This window comes from Meriones unguiculatus, chromosome 15, assembly GCF_030254825.1.
Source record: "Meriones unguiculatus strain TT.TT164.6M chromosome 15, Bangor_MerUng_6.1, whole genome shotgun sequence".
NCBI lineage: Eukaryota > Metazoa > Chordata > Mammalia > Rodentia > Muridae > Meriones > Meriones unguiculatus.
In genome coordinates, this window is record NC_083362.1 from 64,642,717 (window position 1) to 64,658,842 (window position 16,126).

The window sequence follows — 16,126 nt, forward strand, 5'->3', positions numbered from 1 at the left end:
TTTAACTCTGATTTGTAGTTTTCACTTTTAGCCTTTCAAATGCGTGTGAATGGTGATATTATCAAGGAGGGAACTTCACAAATAAGCAGGGCCGCACTTAGTTAAGTGTAAATGCTTCACAGTCCTCAGCATGGTTTGTCCCAAAAGATGAGGGTAGGGACTCCAGTCCAGGGGAGAAGTCAGGTGTTCATCTTCCTGGAGACTGATCAGATGAAGACAGAAGTCAGGGAAGAAGGATTTACAAAGACTTTGAACATGAGAACGGCCAGCAGAGCAATAGCTCCGAAGACATCCAGAAATAAGAGAAGGGCATAAAGAAATAGATCAGAAAGAGAGCTGGGCCACATATGGCAGGTCCTGAGGTCAAGAAGCAGGCAGGAGAGGGTCCTGGGAAGACCAGCTTCTATTGTAACATCTGAGTCCTGGCAGCACATCTTTTGTGCACTGAGACTGAATTACCTCTTTAACGCCTGATTTCATCTTGGCACAAGAGTAGGCTGACATAACGAAACGGGTATCTGAAGCAGCATTTGGAGTAAAATTAGGCAGTCCCTACTGAGATGTTTGGTAGACACTGAACTCTGATTCTGCTGTTCCTACGTGTGGTCTTGTCCAACTTAACAACTAAGAGCATGAACACTATAAAATAGGACTAACGGCACCCACCTCACAGGAGTCCTGTGAGAACTGACAGAAGCTAAGCATTCAGCGACAGTCACCTTCCTTTCCTACAATTGCATTGGTTTTTTTTTGAAAAGGTAAATGTCAGAAGATGAACACCATGGTGGATTGGAAGGACAAGTGAAAGCTAAAAAGAGAATGGGCATCAAAAAACTTGGAAACTGTTACCTACCACATCAGATCTTTGGGATACTTAAAATCCTACATGCTTTGTCAGCTGACCAACAGAACTCTCTCTAAAACAAAGTTTCAGAATGTCCCACAGCAATGCTCCCCAATCCAGCAATTTCTGACTGTAGATGGCCATTGTGAGGTTGGAATGATGTCACCTGAGAAACTGGGAGGAATACGTGGATACAAGAACTTCAGTAGGTGTTGTGATTGATTACCTCGTAATGAAACACCGAGTTCACTCCTAGGCCTCATCACTTTATACTGTCGCAATACTGGTGTCTAGTTTTAGATGATGCTCAGGACTTCTAGACTCTCATGTAGGAAGTATGGGAAGGAGGAAAGGAAAAGAGGGGAGGAAATACTTATCGGGAAGGAAAGGAGAACAATGAAAGAAATAGGCAGTCCTCTTTCCTTCCAAGGCTGAAATGAGTTGCTAAAGCGAAAGTCTTTAAAACAAAAATAATTTCAATGCAGAGAAATTTGTGGAATGAAGTCAGATCCTGGTGCACTGAGGAACATACTTCTAAATGACTCTGAAGGAGTGTGAGAGCTCGGAGAGAACCAAAAGTGGCATATAGAACGGGGCTGGGGCTTTTCTAGATTCCACCCCGATGTTGTGAACACAGTCCGGGGGAGAATGTTTAAACCAGCATCCTGCTGTAACTCTTTTGTCCATGTCACAGTGCCATGTACAAGGGACCAGCAGGAGGAATGCTCCATCATGCTCCCCTGAACCCCCTTTTTCACGCCTTCTACAGTCACCGGTTCCCCCACACACACAATAAAGCAGTGTTGGGCACATTTTCATTAACTGTTTATTCATTATAAATAGTAAATATTTACTGCACTTTTTTACATGAAAGACATTTTTACAACATATCATTGTTGGCTGAGGCTGTAACACAAAGATACTATCTCTCCTGTTCCATCACCCTTGCCCAACATATAAAATAACTCAGTTCTATGTCTAGTCCCACTAATGCGCTACCTCATTGTTCTTAAGTCTAAAGGGAATGTATTTGTGCCTACCTCATTCATGGTTCCAAGAATAGAAAGAAATAAATAACAGCACCTCTCACCTCCTTCCTCTTAACATTTCAAAACACAGATTTATTGACATCCTAAATGTCACCACATAAATGCATGTAAACCTCTGTGCCCTATCATCCTTTAAGATTGGGTATCATTGTATAATTTAAAGGTACACGAGAGCCACGTGGACATTTCTGTTCTTGCCCTGCCTTTCGTAGAAAAGAGACGAATGTAAACGTCATCGCTGTAGAAAGCATGATTCTCGGACATGGTCTCTGAGCAAAAGGAGCAAGCAGGGCATTTGGGTTGTTCCGCAAAGAGCAAACATCATTGCGTTCTACCGCCAATGAATTATGGGCTGCAAAAATAAAAACACCTGCAAAAATATAGTTCTGATTTCATTTCTAGCACCTTGGCCATGGCCAAAGCGTCTGTGAGGTACATGGTATTGCACGCTGAGAAGCAGATACGTGATGGTGTCACGTCTCCTCCATCATGCCCCTCCCCCAGCCCAGACTGGCTTCTAAATCAATGTGACTCAGGAAGTAAATGCCATCCATCTATCCCCACAGCAGAAAACATGCCTTTTCTTGTTATCCCACCTCCTTTTACAAGACATGTCTGGGACACTGGTTGACAACTAGATTACAAATGAGGATATGACGATAATTTATTGGGGAGATCCTTCACATCTAGTCTAGCATCCTATAAAATGGTGGTGTCGATTTTCATATCAGTTTCCAGTGTGTCAAAGTCAAGGATTCCTCCATTTCCAATTCATTTCGTAAGCAGTGTGAATGTCATGAACTTGGTCAGCCTTGGACATCAAACCTGTTTACTTTCAAGAATTCAACTATGAACTATGGGAACATTCTGCTCACTCAAACCAGTCCATGATACACTCTTTCTCTCTCTTACACACACACACACACACACACACACACACACACACACAAATGGAATGTTTTAGTTCTTGATCGACAACAAAGAGTTGGGGACATTTTGATATGTAATCAGGTCATATCACTGCCTTAAAATGGTGCGATTTATATGTCTGGGTCTTCTTGCCTCTCCTGCTTTTTGTCCAATATGTTCAAAGAATCTGAAAGCAACTACTGGAGAAAGAAAATCAATCACTTGCTTTTGTCTCTACCTTCCCCAAAGGCTGATTTTTTTTAATTTTTATTTATTTATTTTTGTTTGTTTTTTTTTTGTTTTGTTTTTTGTTTTTTTGTTTTTTTTTTTTTCTGAGAAGATTCTTCATGTCTAGTCTGTGGAGGCCGGAAACAGGGCCAGCTTAGCTCCAAGTGGACAGTTCACTTACGCAATATCTGGCTTGAGAAAATGAAAGGCACCTGTAAGGAAACACACGCAGCTTTTTAGGTCACGCTGGGACAATTCACAGTTAGGGGCAAGATCAGCTACAGGCTGACAATGTCATAGCTAATACCACGGTATCAAAGGATGGAGACTAATATTTTTATTCCTGAGACAAGTTTGACACAGCTCTGTGTCCCGGGCTTATCCCCATATGAGCCTGGCGCTGACCTCATTAAGAACATGTGTTTCTAATGCCAGAGGTTATTTCATTTTGGCCAACCTCTGTGTTTTACCTACTGACAATCCGGTTTTATGTCCCAACAATTAATAACTGCAAGATGTTATTGACATCGGTTAAGAAAATAATTACACAAGGAAGCCTGTGCTGTAGCAATCAGCTGGCTCTGCCACAAAACGGATACTGGGATGAAAGGCTTAATCATGCCTCCAGGTCCCCTTTCTCTGACAAGAGGTGATCTCTCTCCCTTCTAGGAGGAACTACCCCCTAGAACGTCCAAGGCTTACTTTGTCCATATTGCCCATACTGGTAGCCTGTGACAGGGTCCATACTGTAGCCCGTGGTACTATAGGTGGGAGGACAATAGGGCTGAGATGTGGGCAGACTGTCCACACTCTTCATATGTTCCAGTCTCTGACTGCAGCTGGCTGACACCGTGGTCGTGGGTTCCAGGCCTCCAGTGAGAGGAGAGAGAGCATAGTCGGTCTGAGGCTGGTGTGGTACCCCACCGTGGTTGGTCAGAAGTCCCATTACCTGCAATAAGAGGCAGATTGGAAGAGGTTAGAAGTGGGCAGAAACAGATGGCATCCCAGAACCAGCGCAGGATCTTGAAAGGCCAACTTTTATGTCTGTGGAAATCTGTTGAGGAGCAGTTCTGAAGGCTCTGACCCCGATTCAAAGTGGCAGCCACATGACCTCACCCAATGATAACATCTGACTGCAGTTTCAGCCAAAGGAAGGGGAGGGAGAAGGAAAAGAAGGAAGGAGAGGTGGAAGACAGAGAAGGAGAGATTATGCCATGTCCGCTGTGATAACATCAGACTGGAATTTCAAAGAAAAGTAAAGAAGCGACAGAAAGAGGGAGACGTTATATCAGTCTATAGAGAAAAGCGTTTAATATAGTACATCTGGACACCCAAGTGATTGTGTCACTTGCATATATGTGAGTGTGTATGCATGCACACGTGGGTTCGTACATGTAGATATGTATATATACATATATGCATGCTTGTGTGTATATACATATGTGTATATTAGAAGATGGAGCTGGAGATATAAGTGTTGTAAAGCGCTTGCCTGATATGCAGAAATCCCTGAGTTTGACCACTTCCGGAACTACAAAAATTAAAAAATAAGTAAATCTAAGTCAAGTTTTTTGTGTGTGCATCCTGAGACCTCCACGCCACTTTTTTCGCCATGCTCCCTCTCAAAACAGCTTCACTCCCCCTCCCCAGTGTTTGCTGGTGCCTCCCTCATTATTCCTACTGTATAATCTCACTTTTCCTCTTTGATTTGTGAGACACAAGAGAGGTGACACCTGCTACCGTCAAATCCCAGCACTGCATGGGAGCCAGTGGGGCCAACAAACGGTCAAAGAGTCTCCAAGCAGTCAACATACTGGCTAAGGTCTGCAATCCCAGGGCGTAGGAAGTTGAGGCAGAAGGATTGCCCTGAGTTGGACGGTGACCTGTGTTATAATGTGAGATCCTGTCTCAAAGCCAAAGCAAATGAAAAGGCCCTCCAAGCACTTGCTTCTATTATCATTCCTTCCTTCCCAGACTCACATTTTCCATGGAAGAAGAGTTAAAAGGGACACATGCGAGCTTTTATTTTTTTGAGGTTATAAATGACCCCAGAGAATAAGACACCTTAGCAAACACTAATCACAGAACAAAAACCTCTCAGATCAAAACTTTTTCCAATCTCATCTTCACTGGCCCTTCTAACCCTTTCATCGTGGAATGCCAGTGGGTAATTAATTCAAAACTTAAAAACACCCACACAAGAAAGAAAGTGACTTTCCAAGAAAAAAAAAAAAAAAAAAAAGTAACTGCAGATGAAACCTACTAGGGGTTAAAGAACCTCTTCCTGCCACAAAAACAAACAAACAAACAAAAACAGTCTCACTAAAAAAGCATTTAAATGAGGCACTCCACAACTCCACAGCTGCACAGCAGTTAATCACGGCCCTTCGGAAATAAAAACACCCCAGACCACAGTCCCCTGTGGAAGCTACTTATACACCCCGACGAAGCTCTTTTACTCGGACTGGAAAACAAGATCCCGTAACTTTCTTTGGGGAAAGTTGGAGTAACTCTAGAAGTAAACAAAATCTTAACCAAGTTTTAAACTGATCCCTCTTCAGTAGGCCACCAGGTGCTTATTGCCTTCTTCCATCCAAAAGGTCACCTCTCTTCCCGCCCTCCCTTCCGATCAATGATAGGAATGAATGCTAGGAGGCTCACAAGAGCAGACAAAGGAACGGAGTAAGTCCAAAGTGCAAAGGCCATCCCAGGGATCGAAATTTGTTGGCGCTGTGTCGCAAAATGTAGGGGAAAAAATTAATTCTAATCTAAAACTAAATCATCAGTGGCTAAGCACGGTTTTACTGGAGACCACAAGCAAGCGACCTTAACAAATTAAGGCGTAAATCAAGAGACTCACAACCACAGGAAGCGGTGGCTCACAGCCTTCCTAATGCCACCACCCTTTAATACAACGCCTCATGTTGCTGCGTGCCCAACACTGTTTATCAGTCAGTTTCTTCATCTGAAATTTGTGAATGAAACTGAGAATGTATTTAAATTATCTCCTGGATGCCTTCCACCTCCAGAGACTCTCCTCCTCCCCTCCCTGTCACCTTCTTCCTCAAAACCTTGTATAGACAATTTTATAGTACGCACTCAGAAAATCATCAACTTTGTTGTTTACACTAACTTGCAAAAATACTTTATTTCAACCCAAATTAGGAGTCTCTGTTTTTATAAAGTCTTTAAAATAGAATTTACAGCTGGGTGTAGTGGACACACAAGTCTGTAATCCCAGCACGTGGGAGACGGAAAAAACAGGAGTGTAAGTCTGATCTCAGCGACACAGTGAGTTGGAGACCAGCCTGGATACGGGAGACTGTCTCAAGGAGAGAGAGAGAGTAGCGCTTACTGGATTACTAAACAAACACACTCCTTTGAACTCAAGATGTACATCTTGAGCTGGACTGATGAAAAGAACAGACAAGACAAACAAAAAAATGCTGGAAATTTGTTTGTTTGTTTGTTTGTTTCTTCTTATGAAAGTGGGTAATGACAAGGGAAGCAGGGGGTTAGGAATGGCGTGTGTCCTGCAGATAAACTGTGTTAGGTTAAAAAAAACAGTTAGGAAAGACAGTTTTGACTCTATCCGCCCTGAAAAGAAAATATCCAGTGGTATCCGGTAAAAGGGAATTAAGTTTTAAATGAATGGTGTCCTTCAGGAAGATATTTGTTTAAAACTCAGTTCACCGTATGTGACTTAAAGAGAAAGATGGGATCTATAAGTACAGTCCCAATTGAAGAGCTAAGGGAGTTAGGGCAGAACTTATTCAAAACACACATGCTTTTCCATAAGCTCAATGTGTACCTTTTGTGACAAACTTTTTAAAATCCCCTGACACACAGTTCTCACGGCATAACTTTGAAGGAAACAGTAATATTTTTTTTCAAAAGGAAGGGAACAAAATTGGGGGGGTTGTTTGTTTGGAGTTTTTTGGTTTTTTTTTTTTTTTTTTTTTTTTTTTTGGGATAAAATCTCTCCACATAGCCCTGGTTGTCCTGGAACTCACTATGTAGACCAGGCTGGTCTCAAACTCACAGAGATCCACATGCCTCTACCTCCCAGGCACTAGGATTAAAGGTACGTACCACCATGCCTGTCCAGAGTCTTAGGCAACAAGAAACAGCCCTTCCCAAGAGAAAACAAAACAAAACAAAACAAGGTATGGCCCTGTTCTTGCTGCAACTTCTTGCAGCACTTGTGTTAGGAAAAAAAAAATTGTAACAGAATGCCACGTTAAGACCTTGGGTTAGTGATGGACAGATGGCTCAGAGGTTAAGAGCACGAGCTGCTCTTCTAGAGAACCTGGGTTCAATTCCCAGCACCCACATAGCAGCTCTCAAGTGTTTGTAACTCCACCCCCAGGGGTCCCAACACTCTCACATAGACACATGCAGGCAAAACACCCATGCACATAAAATAAACATAAATAAATCATTTTGTAAAATTGAAAGAACTTGGGTTAGCTCTTGCAAGATTGAGAAAACATGCCTGTATTCCAGGACAATGGATAGACTGCCTTTAAGTCTCTAACGTATTTACAGGGTAGGGCGGTGCACACCGTTAATCCTCAAGCAGAGGCAAGTAGATCTCCCTGAGTTCAGACCAGGGAGCCTCTTCTGCATAATGAGTTTCAGGCCAGCGAAAGCTACAGAGTAAGATCTTATCTTAAACAAACAAACCAAGACTTAAATAGCTGCTTCTGTCTTAGAAATGCCCTTCGCTCCACAACCCAGTAGCTGCTCTGAAGGAAGAAAAAGAACTTGAAACCAGCTGTCCTTGGTTGAAACCAGCCTTTCCTGATGAAGCCCGATCATAGCATTGCTGCGATCTGCACAACTTCAGAACTGGAAATCAGGGAGTGGCAACGGGAGTTTAAAAATCCCAGATCTCAGAAGGCTGAGGCAGGAAGACTGCAAGAGCAAGGCCGGCCTGAGCTAGAGAAACCCAGTCTCAAGAGAAGAGAAGGAAAAGAAGGATGGTGGAGGAAGAAAAGACTAATAAATAATTATCATTATTTGTCTCAATAACTCATATTGCAAAAACTTGAGACAGTTGCCGTTTTAATAATCTGTCATCTAAAAATTTAAAAAGAGAGAGAGAGAAATCTGTGGAGGACGTGAGCATGTCAATAGGGATGGCATTACTTTCCCCTGACATGATTCAAAACCTCAAATCTCTGTGGAAGGGTTCCATTACGCTTTTATGTATGTTTCTTTAAAAGCTATTTTATGCTTCATGTGGTTCAGGGGAAACTATGGAAACTTCTTTTCATGCACAAGAAGTCAGTCAGTAAGTTTCCTAGCCCTCCTTCAATATGGTCATGGAATGTCATGCTGCCCTCATCTTTCTTTAAGAACATTGCCAGTATGTCTCCCATACATGCTTTTCCTACAGCAACTAGTCTTTCAAAACCTAAAATAAAATCTTCATTTGTCAGTAAATAAATCCCTGCACCCCTCCATTATACCATTAATAATCTGTATGTCTACTACAAGTCTGGCCTTTTTTTTTTTAATTTGAGTACAGGGAAAAGCACATTGTTTTGTTTTCAAAAATAATTTCAAAGAAAGCAATTTCAAAGCTCCTCGATTCTGCCTCCCAGATGCTGACCACATTTTTAGGAAATGACAGGTAAGTGAAGGAGATTAACAAGGGGAAAAAGCGGCTCCCTTAAATAAAGGTTCTATCCTACTGGGAAAAGATGAGGAGGGTCTCTTTGGCTGTTTGGCGGTGTGTGCGTGCGCGTGTGTGTGTGTGTGTGTGTGCGTGCATAGTGTTTGTACACAAGTGCATTCAAGAATATGCATGCCTATGGCGTGTGATGATAGGAGTGTGTCATAGCACGACTATGAAGGTCAGAGGACAACTCGCAGGAGTTGGTTCTGTCCTCTCACTATGTCCGTCCTGGGGTTGGACTTCCTCTCATCAGCCTTGGAGGCAAGCAGCTTTACTCACTGAGCCATCCCCCACCATCCTGTGACTCTTTATTTTGACATCCAGTTACATAAAATGCTTAATCAAGGTTACTGAACAAAACCCACTATTAAGCACATTTCTAAATGATCTCCATGGTGTCTCACGGGCACTATCTCCAACCTGCTTCACAGGTGACCTTTAAAACCAAATCCAAAACCTCGCAGTCCTGTGCTCAAACATCTTCTGCCCACTCTCCCATCGCCCCGCTTTATTAGAGACATTTTCCGAAGATCTCTTGCAGCTCCTTCTTAAGTTTCAGGATTCTGAATAGGTTGTTTACATCTTGATTGGAAGATTACATGGTTCAGAAGAGACCAACCCTTTACAACTGCTTCATGCTGCATTTCTCTTGAATTAATTTCCCTATTGTAAGATTAAATATAAAAGATAAAAAAAAAACCCTATGGGCCAAATTAAGATTTACATTTAAAGCGATGTGTCTGGAAAATATTTGTCTTGGCACAAACATTTTGGCTTTGCCATCCTCCCTCCTTCAAAAGTACTCAAAGCTTATCAGAAATCTAAAATGACTAAGCAAATTAGGGGGTATGCATAGGCACTTCTTTTCGAATTAGGAAGAATTCATGTTCCTGCCTTTATTCTCGTTCTCAAGTAATCAGACCTCTTCTGATTTAGCATATAACAACACATATTTAGTTAATTAAAAAAAAAAGTTTCAGTGGATTAGTTGTATATGATACACAGGGTTGTTCAGCTGTTGTTCTTAATCCTTTTACCCTTCCCTCCAAAATTCTACTGGCTACACATTTTTTTTAGATGTAATTTATTTCCAAAGTCAAACCGAAAATTTAAAAAAAAAAAAATCCAATGTCTATTGAATGCCTTTTGTCAACCAAGGTATTCCTGGTGTCCATTAATGGTTAAGTTTCAGCAAGTGTACCTTTGAGGCTGCAAAACCTCAATTTTAAACCATGCACGTGTCTCAGAAAACATCTTCAGATTCAAACGCCTTAGGAATTATTCTGCAATTGATTAGCATCTAAATAATTAGATTTGGGGTCCTTTCTGTTTGAAAGCTGTAAGAAAGAGGGAAGTTGCCTAAAGGCAGGAGTTTCTCCTGGGGACTTCTTGGTGACCTCTCACCCATGAGAGAGAGGCAAAGGGCCAGGAGAACTTCTACATAACTAGAAAGAGACACATATAACCTACCTAGCTAAGGGAGTGCTATTTTATTATTATTATTTTTTTTTAATCCTTAGCTCATGTGTTACAAGTAGCAGTGTTTAATGCTGGGTGAAAAAAAAATGAGAGAGAGAAAGAGAGAGAATGAGTGCCCGGGAAGAATGACTCCTATGCCATGCAAACCTCCAAGTTTCATTTGGAAAATGCACCGTAGGAAATGCCCAGACTAAATGCCACTTCTGCCTCTAGATCACAGAAATCACGTCGAGTTTCTGAATTCTTTCCAGTACCTGTTTCTCGGTAGATTAAGTGATTAATTTAACAGCCACGCACTTTTCAGTGTTTTTATTATTATTCTCTGTTTTGTTGTTGCTTTGTTGTTTTGTTTTGTTTTTGGTTGTTTGTTTGTTTGTTTGTTTGAAGGGCTAAGCATCCAACCTAGAGCCTTGCATATGCTAGGCAAGCACTCAACCATTGAGTTACAGCCTCAGCCAAGCAAATTTTTTAAGGGCTAATGAATGAAATATAAATCAAGGCAATTAGCTTAGAAATGGACTGCAAGAGGTACATATACAAACACACATAGGCATATACGTGTGTACTCAGTTTACTTCTTGCCAATGATATACAGTCATGCCATATCTACATATTATAAAAAAAAATCCCATTGAGAAGAGGTTTAGTCTACCTAGAAGAAAAGTCTGCTAGTTAAACACAATAGATACTAGACTACGTCACACTCACCATGGACATAATAAAATTCTCATATGTTTTAATTCATTTAGGCATGCTTGCATTTAATATGCTTTGGGACCATGTCTATAATTAATATGATTTATGAGAAAGAAACACTTCAATATTGGGGGTAAGGCACACAGTTTTTTTCCTTCTATGAATGAAAAATAAAACAAAATAGCTCAAGGAAAAATTGTTGGCCCGTAGCGTATTATGGTGGGCTGACAGAGCCCTGAGTAAACTTGGGAAGTTAATGGTATCCTCTTATCTGACCCTGACACATTCGCAGCATGTAATTTACAGAAGCTCTGTCCAGGGAATCTTGACAAATGTTCCTAAGGATGTCAGGGCAATGTTCCATTCTAATGCAAAACAGATGTGGGTCAGACACCCTCATTCATCACTTAACACAACTCTTTCCACAAGGAATAGCATTACCTGCTGTTAACTCTTCTCGTTTCAGGGACTTTCTCAGAATCACAGTAGCCCTTGAAAGAGTGTGTACTCAAACGCATGGCCACTTACTTCAGCAACCTGTCTAAGAACATGACTGTTCTTAGACAATCAAATGTACATCCACTTCGGTCCATGACTGCTTCAGGATATGTTTGCTAAATGCTAATTGACCCTCTGGGATTTAGGATTTGAACTATAGGAAGAGAAATCTCTATGCTTGGGCATCCTTCGGTGCCTGAATGTGATGGCATTTTGGAACGCCTCCCTGATTTCCTATAAACTCAGCCTGCATTTAAGGAAATGCAGAGCAGATCCATGCTGATAAGCATCTACCCATGCAAGCTTCACCTCACCAAGCCCTAACTGCATACATAGCTCAATCTGACTCTCAAATACAAACCTACATCACCTCCCTGCAATGGGTTCTCAAGGACCGGAAGTGAGATGCTGCACGTTCACTTCCCCCTAAAACTTTTCCCTCCACCCAGAGCTCAGACAAGATGGAGGACAGCTTGAAATGTAGTGGTTTTGATCTCGGGGCTCTGTTTAGATCAGAGAATTGCACCCAAACTCAGCCAAGTGACTCACTAGGACCTCTGTCTTCTCTTTGTCCCTTTCTCTGCCCTAACTAAATATGAGTAGACAGAGACAGTTTGTAGCCTTTCCTTTAAAAATTAGTCATCCTCCTGCCCACCCCCAAGTTCTTAGAGAGAGGACCAAGAATGTGTGGAGGTGAGGGGTATTTCTGACATTAACTAAACACTTACTCACCTGTACAACACTGAGCTGTTTTAAAGATAAATGGACCATGAACTGGGTTTCCACCTGTGCTATCAATCACTCATTACTTCCTCGGAAATGTTCCTTTAAATGTTGATAGTTTGGTATTCAGGGAGTTATAAATATAGTCATGTGACATCCACAGAGGCTAAAACAAGAAATCCTGAGAATCAGAGAAGGGTTGACTCTGAACTGGGGGTTTTCCCACAGAGGCACACAGGCAGGGGATCAGCTCCACAGGGGCCATGTATGAATCTCAGAACAGATTATAATAGGTTAACTAGAACTTTTAAAATGGAAGCTACTTCAATGACACACAAGTATTGTATTGTGTGTGCGAGAGAGAGAGAGAGAGAGAGAAAGAGAAAGAGAAAGAAAGAAAGAAAGAAAGAAAGAAAGAAAGAAAGAAAGAAAGAAAGAAAGAAAGAAAGAGAAGAACAAGAAAAGGAACCATTCTTTAAAAGACACTCACCTCTGTTAATTCAACACTACAGATGGGAAGCACAGCGTCTCACAGCAAAAATACTCCCTTCAATCTAGAAATTAAATCTACCTAGAAATTTGTAATTCTGCCAACCACACTGTGTGTGTGTGCACACATATGAATGCACATACATGTGGGTATGTGGGTACATGAGTATTCTCACACATGTAGAGACCAGAGGTTGATTTTTGAGTGTTTTCCTCGATAACTTTCCACCTTGTTTTCTGGACATGGATCCTGAAGCTCACAGATCTAACTAGACTGGCTGGATGCCCTGTGAGCCCCAGTGGTCCTCCAGTCTTTCTATCTCCAGCATTGGAACTACAGGCATATGCTGTAGTGTCTAGCTTTTAGCATGGCCGCTGGGTATCAGAACTCACATCGACGTGCTTTTACAGCAAGAACTTTATCAACTGAGCCACGTGCCCATCCCCAAACTGCATAGGCTCATATGTTAAGTGAAAGAAACCCAACTTCCCATGTTCTTAATTACATGTGGAAGCTCAAAAGTCCATCTTAAAAGTAAAAGGAAGAGAAGAAGAAGGAGAAGGAGGAGAAGGTGGAAAAAGGAAAAGGAGGAGGAAGATGAGGAGAAGAAAAAGATTTCCAGGAAGATGTGGGAGAAAGGACAGGGGGATAGGAGGCTGCAGCATGGGTAGATTGTGAGTCCAGTTTGATATAAAAGGTAACAGAATGTTCTAATTACTGTTGTCAACAAATACCTGAATATTTCAAAGCCAGATGTTCCCAATTCAAAGAAAGAAATGTTGAGTTGGTAGAAAACCAATTACTGTGACCTGAACACTGCACACTGTCTGCATGCACCGAAGAGCCACACAGTACTTCATAAAGAAAAACATGTTTTTCCAATGGTGCCACCTCAAAAGGTCTCCCACCTCTTCCATTGGTCATCGGGACACTGCAGTCGCTAGTCTCAGAAATTCCAGTTTACCAACCTCAAGCTGAATGCCAAGAGCAATTTTTAAATACTGCACTATACACTGAAAAATATACACTTCTGATGAAACCCAGACAGATTCTTTAGAGAAGAAAAAAAAAAAAAAACACATGAAAACAAAAAACAGTACACAACTAACGACTGAATCAAGCCTTCTGTGTCTTCAACACAAAGCATACATTCAACCCCTAATTGAATAAATATGCAAGTATTCAGATTTCCCTAGATATTGCCATTCTGCAAATGCAGTAATAAATTAAAAGCTTTACATTGCATCCCAACCACATATAAAGGGTTGATTCAGTCCACAGGCCTTGAGCGAGAATCTAGCATGGCTTTTCTGTACATTGCCGACTACGACAAACTTTTTATTCTAGTAGCTTAGTTATAAACTAAGCAATCACATTCAATTTTCCCTTTCTTCTTCAGTGGCTAGAGGAATTCAAATGAGCCTAAAACACCAGGGGCCACCGTCTAATTTGTCTAGTGCACAGAAGGACAGAGCTGACAGAACTTCCATTTAAATCAACTCAGCAGACACACACAAGAATAAATTCAGCAGAAGAGGTTGGTCTGTGGCTCTCTTCAGGATCATGATTCCTGATGCTGTCATTGGCTGATGTTTCCTCTCTGTCTATGAAAAGGAGATTTGGGCCAACCTACTGTTACTCTCACGACTGTCCAAATGTAAGTAAGCCAAGAGGCCACAGCTAGAGTCAACATAAGCCAAGGCACTCCTCTTATTTTCAAGGGTAGGGACCTCAGCATGCAGAGCAAAACTCAAGACAGTGACAGCCTGTATGGACTCAACAAAGGAACTAACAGCAGTATATTCACCATGGAACAGAAGCCCCTGTTCTCTCAGCAGAATATGGGCGGCTGAAAATACACAAATGGCCCAGAGCTCTTGTGGTGTGGCTGAAAGGGGCTCATTTATGATCATAAACAGCCTTGAGTCTTTGTAAACATGTAAGGCTCCCCAAACCCAGGGAATGAGCTCATGAGCCACCTTAGAGAAGAACCAGAATGGTACAGAGGCTTTGGAGAACAGCCACCTCCGAACGGAACGTGTCTCCATCCCTGCTTTGTTTGACACCCAACAAATCTCCTTAATCAAAAGCACTCCTCTTTCTTCCACAGACGAGTTTCTGGAGCGTGTGGGAGGAAGGAAGTGGTTCCTTTGGGAATCGGGCTGGTGCAGCAGACCACCCGCCTGTCTGGTTCTTCGAAGCAATAAAAGGTAAGCTGGGACACGGGATCGGATCGCATCGGCAATCTGCACGTCAAACGTCCAAACAAATGTCTTATCAATAATACTAGCCTTAAATAGCTTCCAAATCTGTACCCAAAATATCCAGAAACAAACAAACAAACAAAAACAACTCTCTTGAAATGAGAGCTGTCTGTACCAACAGATCAAACCTTACTGTGTCTACAACACAAAGCGGGGGCAGGGAGACACAGAAATGTCCATGCATGATAATAAAGATTTCCATTAAAAATGAGGAAACAGAAAAACACCTATTGTAACTATTTTTAATAGCTTATTTTTAGTGGCCAAAGTCCATCCATACAGTAAGTTTGTCTGTGGCAAGTTGTTCCTTATATCTTAACGGACAAGCCATCATCATCCTGCCTTTGCCACTAAAGAATGAGAGATCATACTGTGTACGCTGTGGTCAGAAGAAAAATACAAGCAGAATCAAACGCAGCCCTGGCTTTAATGTATACATATTAACACTTAGCTGCTTCTCCCTAATTAGTTTCAGCATTAACAAATGTTTGTCCAAAGAAACTGTATTGAGCAATTGAAATCTAATTTGAAATGGGACCATGGTAGTCTAATACATATATGCATGAAACGGGGAAACTGCCTAATAAGCGTAGCTGACGCCAAATATGCAATTTACATACATTACACACTAATAATCTCAACTTTAATATTATTCTTTAAAAGCAACTGGATGGGAATTTGAGGTAAAGGCTTTCTTTTGTGAAATGTGAACAAGGACAGAAGTCGATCCTGGCATCTTGCGCGGTCAATCGCCATCTTATTAGGAGTGGAGGTCCATCCTTCTGGTTATGTTTCAGGCCTAGGATCTCTGCACAACCAGCACATGACAGTTCAACCAGACTTAGATGGATGGTCGACAAAGCTGATGAGATCGGCAGACCAACCCTTTCTTCCGGAGGTGCCGAGTCCGGAGCATTTTCAAGCTGGTACACAAATCTTTATGAGAATTTTCCCCCTTGCTAGATTAGCCATGAAACAGGACAGGTGTATGGGTTATTCAATTACATCTTACCCAAGACCTGGGCAAAATTTGAAAGGCAGCCTCTGTTTGTAGCTCTGACCTCGGGGATCTGTTAATAACAGTTAAATGCTCTCTAAAACAAAACCTTTTTTTTTTTTTTTGTAATTTAAGCCTATTTTCTTATTTTGTCATTGGTTTCATTCATAAGCCAGAATGAGACTCTGCCCATACGCTCTAAACATAAAATGTGCTCATAATGACCCAGATTTATACCAAATGTAGTTTTAAGTGTTGTTGGATTG

The 16,126-nt window shown here is 41.5% G+C and overlaps 1 protein-coding gene across 2 annotated transcripts in view; it reads right to left on the reverse strand.

Annotated features, from left to right (window-relative positions):
- Nucleotides 1–1,674: 1,674 nt before the first annotated feature.
- The window catches only part of Pax3 (paired box 3), a 95,389-nt gene continuing 80,937 nt past the window's right edge, over nucleotides 1,675–16,126 (reverse strand). For both annotated transcript variants that reach the window (XM_021638600.2, XM_021638599.2), the window contains exons 8-9: nucleotides 3,733–3,979; nucleotides 1,675–3,242 (exon numbers count right to left, since the gene is read on the reverse strand). In XM_021638600.2, coding sequence (XP_021494275.1) covers nucleotides 3,208–3,242; nucleotides 3,733–3,979 — 282 coding nt within the window. In that variant the 3' untranslated portion in view covers nucleotides 1,675–3,207. The remainder of the gene's footprint in view (nucleotides 3,243–3,732; nucleotides 3,980–16,126) is intronic.